Source organism: Herpailurus yagouaroundi, unplaced genomic scaffold (assembly GCF_014898765.1).
Source record: "Herpailurus yagouaroundi ecotype Mexico unplaced genomic scaffold, PumYag 202, whole genome shotgun sequence".
Lineage (NCBI taxonomy): Eukaryota > Metazoa > Chordata > Mammalia > Carnivora > Felidae > Herpailurus > Herpailurus yagouaroundi.
This window is the reverse complement of record NW_024412433.1, coordinates 8,683,137-8,691,516: the sequence shown is the minus strand read 5'-3', so window position 1 is coordinate 8,691,516 and position 8,380 is coordinate 8,683,137. Positions and strand designations below refer to the sequence as shown.

Here is an 8,380-nt window from a genome sequence, read left to right as displayed (position 1 = left end):
GTCGGGGTGCTGGTGGCCGAGGCCGGGCCCGAGGACGCGGTGGCGCCGGGGCTGCGGCTCCTGGAGGCGCTCCTGCGCGCGGTGTTCGGCCGCCAGGCGGGGGGCCCGGTGCAGGCGGCCGCCTACCGCCCCGGCCACCCGGCCTCCAGTTTGGCCGTCCAGGCGGCCGCCTGCAGAGCGCTGCAAGCTGCGGGGCCCGCGCGAGCAGGTGAGACTACGAGACCCAGGAGCGGGCGGGCGGGGGGCGTCGGGGCGGGGGAAGACCCCCAAGTTGGAACTCTTTAGGCCGGCTTCCCTCCTGGTGCACCACAGTAAACTGAGGCCGGGAGAGAGGGGAGGTGCCTAGCACTAGGTCTTCCAGCTAGCGCAGTGGGCCCTGGGCACGGGGTCCAGTCTGTTCCGGAAGGATCCAGAGAGCCTTAGAGATGCAGGAGGGCTTGGAAAAGCCGAGCGGGCAAGCTCAAGGCAGGGGAAGTTGGTGGAGAGAAGACTGGATTGGGCTGGGACCTGGGGGGAGGGAGAGGAGGTGAGAAAGCCTCAGGATGCCCAAGTTTAAAGGTGGGGAGGAGAACAGACCCGGGACTAAGGGCTTGGCTGTGCGCGGAGCTTCTAGGACGCTGTGCAGCTGGAGATGTGACGGGGACGGGGAGGCTCAGTGCAGAAGCGCCAAGGGCTTATCATAGGAATAAGGAAAGGAATAGACGCCAAGACTTGGAGGTAGGGGGACAGGGTGTGAGGGACTGGGGGCCCAGAATTTTCTAATCCTCCTTGGCTACCCACTCTGTGCGCACCCACTGCTGTGTTTCTCTCTACGTTCTCCTGAAGTGGGAGGAGGGGAGTGAGGGGCTTTTCCCAGCCTGGGTGAGGACGCTGGGGGCAGTGTCAGAATCTACTCCACCAACAAGAGCTTTTCTGTATCTCAGGATTAAAGTACAGACATTAAGTGTAGCTGGATCCGGCAAAGCTGAGAGGTGGCAGGATTGTCCTTTGCGTTCCCAGATCCCTCACCACCCTCACTTTTCCAGCATCTGCTGCCCCCCAAGCCCTCCAGCCTTCCCTTCTTGCTAAAGAGTTAATGAAGACAGAGACTGTGTTCTGCTTCCCTGGGCACTGGTGTGTTAACCAGAAACTGGGAGATGCCAGGCTTGCAGGGGAGCCTTTTCCAGCAAGGAGACCTGGGACCTCTGATGGCACAAATGTCACAGACCTACCAGCTAGCCTGGCCTGCCTGGGTGAAGGCCGTGCAGCTCAGCCTTAGAGCCTGCCCCAACCTCCCCCCACATGCCTGCAACCCTTTTCTCTCGAATCTGTGAGCTAGCCAGCTAAATTTGAAACTCTGCAAACAGTATCCTGAAAGACGTGGGGAATGTCCTGAGGTGGGTTATTATTGTGATTGTGGATGCCAGCTTCTTCACTGACATGGCCCCATGGGGCAGAGGAGGGAATTTACACAACCAAATATTCTGTGCTTAATGAGCTGGTGCCTAGACAATTCTGAGTTCTCAGTCTCTTCGCCCTCTTCCTTTCTCCAGAAGCAGCTTTTAATTCCCCGGAGCCAAGCGTGCTCTGGCCTCCTAAGTTTTTGTGCACATTACAGTTGCCTTGAATGCAGTTGCCTCAAGTGAAAGCCATTTTTCCCATCCTCCTCTTCACCTGACCAATCCCATCTCATCTTTTGGGACTGGACTTCCTCTTCCAGGAAGCCTTCCCAACCCTCCCTACTCCCCCTTGTAAATTTGCAAGTGAAATCCCAGAACTCTTAACCGGGTGGTTTTGTCACTTTCCCTCTTAAGTGACATTATATTCCCATTTCCCAACACCCTGCCTGGCCTGCAGAATCCTTGCCTCCTATCAACACTTAAGAAATTTTTTTTTTAATTTTTTTTTTTACCCTTTATTTATTTTTGAGACAGAGAGAGACAGAGCACGAACGGGGGAGGGTCAGAGAAAGGGAGACACAGAATCTGAAACAGGCTCCAGGCTCTGAGCTGTCAGCACAGAGCCCAACGCGGGGCTCGAACTCGCAGACGACGAAATCATGACCCGAGCTGACCCGAGCGGAAGTCGGCCACTTAACCGACTGAGCCACCCAGGCGCCCCAACACTTAAGAAATTTTAACACTCTGCAAGGGAATCATTCTCTACTGCTTAAACTCGTTTCTACTTTTTTAAAAACATACTAAACAACAATGAAACCTTTCATGACCAAAAGTCATGAGTGTGGTTGTAACTCATTGTCCCCTGGTTTCTTCAGGGTTCTTGCGGTGGGTGGCACCATGGCTTCCTTTGCTACGGTTTTGCTGGCAGCTGGGTCTGGCTTTTTAAAGTTTTCCAGTCTGTTTCCTCCCTGCCTGATAGTTATTACACTTTCAGGTTGCCTGCCTTTTGGCAGTGACCTTTTACCTAGTTTATGTTTAGTTCAAATCCTAATCCAACTAAGCATCCAGTCTCGTTAGGAGAGGGTACAAATTAAGAGTAAATAGATCCCGAGTAAGGATTTATGAACAGGACATTTTGTGTCCCAGTTGGCTTTCTCCAGAGAGTTGGGACTCTCTGGGACTGAGGTGCTACTATATAATAAGGAAACTAGACTCAACATGTAATTGTTTTATGGTAATTATCAAAAAAGATTAAATCTGTTCCCATTAAGAAATAGTTTGAACTAAACCCAGGGGGAGAATTTCTGCTCTTTGAGTATTTTCTTTGGTGCTATGGAATTGTTAGTTTCATGGCAGTTGTGTTATACGGTTTCCCAGGCACGATACCCACATCATAGGATTTTGAGAAGATAAAATAACATAATATATATAAAGCAATCTTTTATGGGGGGGCTCAATTTTTTAAGTATAAAAAGTCCACCCCATTTTATAAATCAAAATCCTTGTGTTTTTTTTTTTTTTTAATTTTTTTTTTCAACGTTTATTTATTTTTGGGACAGAGAGAGACAGAGCATGAACGGGGGAGGAGCAGAGAGAGAGGGAGACACAGAATCAGAAACAGGCTCCAGGCTCTGAGCCATCAGCCCAGAGCCTGATGCGGGGCTCGAACTCACGGACCACAAGATCGTGACCCGGCTGAAGTCAGACGCTTAACCGACTGCGCCACCCAGGCGCCCCAAAATCCTTGTGTTTTTAATCAAACAGTTGAAACTAGGGCAGTTGATGATTGAAGCTCTTGGTTTGCTGAACAGATAATCTCTCAGTCCTGTCAAGCACACTCACCTGCTGCCTCTGGGACTTTGTGTTCTTTCTAGTGGCAGGAGCCTGGGAGAGACCCGGCCTCCCAGCACTGCTGGCGTGCTTTTCTTGGGGTCCCTGGAGCCGGGGGAAGGACCCAGATGCCACCTCCCCCAGTGACCCAGCTCAGGGTGAGTGTGCTGCCTTCCTGGCCTTCTGGACCCTGAGGGCCAGGTGCTTGGGATTATGGGAATGGTCATGTGCTCACAGGGACCTGAGGGATAGAGTGGACCAACATCCATGGAGCACCCGCCATGTGCGGGGCGTGGAGGTGAGTGATGTGAGGTGCCCCTGCCACTGGGCGAGGCACACAGGCTCCCCAGCAGGGCTCTAGCCCCGTGGGTCTCTGACTAATGAAGGCAGTTGGTGCGGGCAGGGCTGCCCTGCAGATGCCCGCCAGGTGCATAGCGGGGCACTTGGAGCCAGACGCATTCCATCTCCCCTGAGGATCCAGGGAGTATCAAGGGCAAGTGACCAGGCAGCTAGGGGTTGGAGATCGTCCTAGGCGGAAATGGTAAGACTTAGAGAGGAAGTACTGTGAACGAAGGCTTGACGGCATGATGTCATGCTCCAAAAAGGAGCCCCTTGTCGGGAGAGCCGGGGGTGAGGTATGGGAGACTGGTAGGGCTAAGGCTGAAGAGGAGAGTTTACACCAAATTGGGCCCCTGGACCCAAGTGTCTGGGGAATAGTGAGCCGCTGGTCATTCTGAGCGGGGTGTCCAGATTAGAGGTGTTTGGGAGAGGTGGCAGACTGCGGAGCAGGGAGAGACAAGAGGCAGAACCAGTTAGCAGGGGACCGCCCGGTCCTAGGAGGAACAATGGGCAGCCTGGACCCAATGCTGGCAGTTTAGGAACAGAGAGGAAGGAACTCAGCCTGAAGCCATTTTTAGGGTAGGATCATCAGGCCACTAATAGGAGAAGGGGAGGGAAGAAAGTCCTGCGAAGTCCCCAGAAGCACTCTGTAGGCATTGAGGCTGTTGTGACAGAGACAAGAAGTACCAGGGGAGTTAAGTTGTAACCAGCCGAATGTATGTGGCCTGCACCCCCAAAGTGTACTGAACAGTACAGCTCTGTTACAGAAACGGGCAATGTTTTATTTATTTTTTAAAGAATTTTTTTAATGTATGTTTATTTTTGAGAGCGAAGGAGGGGCTGAGAGAGAAGGGGACAGAGGATCCAAAGCAGGCTCCGCACCGTCAGCGGAGAGCCCCTATATGTGGGGCTCGAACTCACGAACGTGAGATCATGACCTGAGCCAAAGTGGGACGCTTAACTGACTGAGCCACCCAGGCGCCCCCGGGGGCAAATGTTCTTTATGTTCAAAAAAAAAATCATAAATCAAATCAAAAATCAGAAGGTGAGGTATCAGCCTTCTACTGGCACGTAACAAGTTACCATAAACTTAGTGGCTTAACACAATGCCCATGAATTCTTCTTGATTTCCATGGGTTAAGCCTGGGCAGGGCTTAGCTGGGCCTTCCGTTCGGGGTCTCATAAAGCTGCATCTGAGTGTCTGCCGGGCTGCGGTCCTTTCTGGAGCCTGAGTCCTTCAAGCTCACTTCGTTGTGGACAGAATTCACTTCTTTGCTGCTGTAGGACTGAGGCCCCTGCCTTGTTGGTGGCTGTTAGCTGGGGCTGTCCTCTGCTCTGACAGTCACACCTCTACACATCTCTCAACACAACAATTGCTTCTTCAATTAGCAGGAGACTTTCTAGTCTCCTGTTATGTCACTTAATCATCAAATGTCACCTTTGTCATATACGGTACCCTAATCGAGGGAGTCACAGGTCCCACCCACACTCAGAGAAGGAGATTATACAGGATAGATACGCCAAGGAATGGAAATCTTGAGGGTCATCTTAGAATTCTGCCTATCACAGGTGAAAGCTCAAAAAAATTGAAAAAGCAAAACAAGTGTTTAAGTCATTTGCTTAATTCTGCCACTTAAAAGTAACTATAATCTGCATTTTGGTGTAGACCAGTCTATTCATCGTTCTACCTATCTAGATCCACTTGTGTTATAGAAATTTTAATAAATATACTTCTATATAATGTATGCATCATCTGCAAAATACATCAGATATTTAAAACATTTAATTACAAAAATGTTCACTTCAACTTTTCAATCATCATTTTGGATATTTTGGGGAACCAAAGGAAAAAAATAATAAAGCAAAGGAATCCTAAACAATTTTACAGAGATCTTGTATAACTTCCCCCTCTGTAGCATATAACAAATTTTTTCAGTGTTTTTCAATTTATTATTTTTATTATTTTTTTTAATTTTTTTTTCAACGTTTATTTATTTTTGGGACAGAGAGAGACAGAGCATGAACGGGGGAGGGGCAGAGAGAGAGGGAGACACAGAATCGGAAACAGGCTCCAGGCTCTGAGCCATCAGCCCAGAGCCCGACACGGGGCTCGAACTCACGGACCGCGAGATCGTGACCTGGCTGAAGTCGGACGCTTAACCGACTGGCCACCCAGGCGCCCCTATTTTCATTTTTCAGAGAAAGCACACACAGCATGTGCATGGGTAGAGGAGGGCGAGAGAGAGAGAGAGAGAGAGAGAGAGAGAGAGAGAGAGAGATTGGGAGAGAATCTCAAGCAGCCTCCACACTCATTGCAGAGTCTGATGCAGGGCTCGATCCCACGACCCTGGGTTCATGACCTAAGGTGAAATCAAGAGTTGGATGCTCAACTGACTGAGCCACCCGGCGTCCCAACAATTTTTTTTAAGTTCTGTTTGGTTAAGTAATCTCTACACCCCACTTGGTATTCAAACTTATGACTCTAAGATCAAGAGTCACATGCTCTTCTTCTTTTTTTTTTAAGTATATTTATTTATTTTGAGAGAGAGAGAGGGAGGGAGGAGCAGAGAGAAAGGGAGAGAGAGAATCCCAAGAAAGCTGTGTGCTGAGAGTACAGAGCCTGATGTGGGGCTCAAACCCACGAACCGCAAGATCATGACCTGAGCCGAAACCAAGAGTCAGATGCTCAACTGACTGAGCCACCCAGGTGTCTCTGTAGCATATAACAAATTATTTAATCTCAAGTAGAAGCAAATGTATTAAAATGAAAATTGCATTCATGGACTATGTGTAGCCAATGATATAACATATATAATAAATATAGGATTATACAGACAGACATTTATGCATACTGTTTTGCAATCAGCTTCCTTCACAATAACATATGGTGGCTGCAGTATTCCACGGCAATGGTTGCATATCAACGATATCTTTTCTTTTTTGAGGGGATAGTGTGTAATTGTAGATTCACATGCAGTTGTAAGAAATCATACAAAGAAATCCTGTGCACTTGGCCCAGTTTCCCTCAATGGTAACATCTTGTGTGAAACTATCGGATAATATTACCACTGGGATATTGACATTGAAACAATTCACAGATCCTCCTCAGAGTTCCCCAGTTTTACTTGTATTTGTGTGTGTGTGTGTGTGTGTGTGTGTGTGTGTGTGTGTGTTTAGTTCTATGGAATTTTATGTATCTTTTTTTTTTTTAATTTTTTTTTCAACATTTATTTATTTTTGGGACAGAGAGAGACAGAGCATGAACGGGGGAAGGGCAGAGAGAGAGGGAGACACAGAATCGGAAACAGGCTCCAGGCTCCGAGCCATCAGCCCAGAGCCCGACGCGGGGCTCGAACTCAGGGACCGCGAGATCGTGACCTGGTTGAAGTCGGACGCTTAACCGACTGCGCCACCCAGGCGCCCCAATGTATCTTTTTTTTAAGGTTTATTTCTTTATTTTGAGAGAGACAGCATGCACATGTGTGCACGCAGGGGAGTGGCAAGGGCAGAGAGAGGGGGAGAGAGAATCCCAAGCAGGCTCTGTGCTGACAGTGGCAAGCCCGACTGGGCTCGAACTCACGAACCGTGAGATCGTGACCTGAGTTGAAGTCAGATGTTCAACCGACTGAGCCACCCAGGCACCTGCCCCATGCATCATTTTTAATGCCTGAATCCCATCCTGTGGGTGAGCCATGGTTACCCCATCCCGTGGTTGCACATCTAATTGGTATGTTTGCTTTCAGCTGCAGGCAGAGAAAGCAAGCATAGCAGCACAGTCATTCAGTATCTCACCTAAAAGATGGTCTAGTGGTAAAGTCAGCTTCAGAGCTGGTCGATTCAGCAGCCCAGGTTCTTTCCTTCTCTCCTCTGGGCTGCCCTCACTCTTGTTTCATCCTTGGGCTGGTAGCAAGACGGCCGCAGCAGCTCCACTAATTATCCCTAATTATCTCCATAGGATAAAATCCTAGAAGTGGAATTCATGGGTCAAAGGGTATGTACATTTTTAAGGTTTTTGATATGTATTTCAATGTGGTTTTTAAGTAGATATTTGCTGAGGCCAACTCTCTCCCTTTCATTCCTAGCCTATTCACTCCCAAAGTTGACCTTCTGATCGAGTGGTTCCTGCTCTTGTGTTCCAGATCACCTCCAGGACCCTGAGGAGGAGCTGGCCCTGACAGACGTGTTTCCCAATGGAGACTGTGAGGACCCCAGAAAGGGGCTGAGAGCCTGTGATGGATTTGTCCACGCTCCGGCTGAGCCCGCTGGAGACTCAAGATGAAGGCCGGACACCCGGACTGCCTGGGCTCGAACCTGCACTCTGGGGACTGGCGCCTTCTCACTGAGCCCCCTTGCCTCCATGGTGACCTTGGAATGGTGGTAACCACAAAGGCCCCTGCTGCCAGGGGGCTGCCGCATTGAGCCAGCTGGGAAAACTTATTTTCCTGGAACCTGCCCCCACCTCATAATTTGCTCAATCTCTGATCACAGTGAGGTTATTTGTTCTTTCTGTACCTCAGTTTCCCTGTACCATTGGGACAGATGGCTGTCTCCTTTGAGGCTCTGTGGTGCTGTGGCAGCCTGTGGTGTGTTTGCATGAGCATCCATCATTTCAAGTGCGACTGGAAAGAACTCTGGACCAGAAGTCATCAGATCTGGGGGGAGTGGTCTTAGACATGTCACTGAACCTTTGTGGCTTCTGTTTCTCAAATACATGAGGGGACTACCAGCCCAGGGGCTCTCACCCAAGGGCCAGGCTGCTGCTCCAGGCAGCATTGGAAACTTTGAGTGTGTGTGTGTGTGTGTGTGTGTGTGTGTGTGTGTGTGTGTGTGTG

At 49.6% G+C, this 8,380-nt stretch overlaps 1 protein-coding gene across 1 annotated transcript in view; it reads left to right on the top strand.

The window, feature by feature from the left end:
• Window positions 1-3: 3 nt before the first annotated feature.
• CUNH2orf72 (chromosome unknown C2orf72 homolog) overlaps window positions 4-8,380 on the top strand; it is a gene marked incomplete at its 5' end in the record, with an annotated part of 10,397 nt that continues 2,020 nt past the window's right edge. Inside the window, 3 exons of the mRNA XM_040450344.1 lie at window positions 4-208; window positions 3,254-3,367; window positions 7,688-8,380. The exon at window positions 7,688-8,380 is cut by the window's right edge and continues 2,020 nt beyond it. Coding sequence (XP_040306278.1) covers window positions 4-208; window positions 3,254-3,367; window positions 7,688-7,827 — 459 coding nt within the window. The remainder of the gene's footprint in view (window positions 209-3,253; window positions 3,368-7,687) is intronic.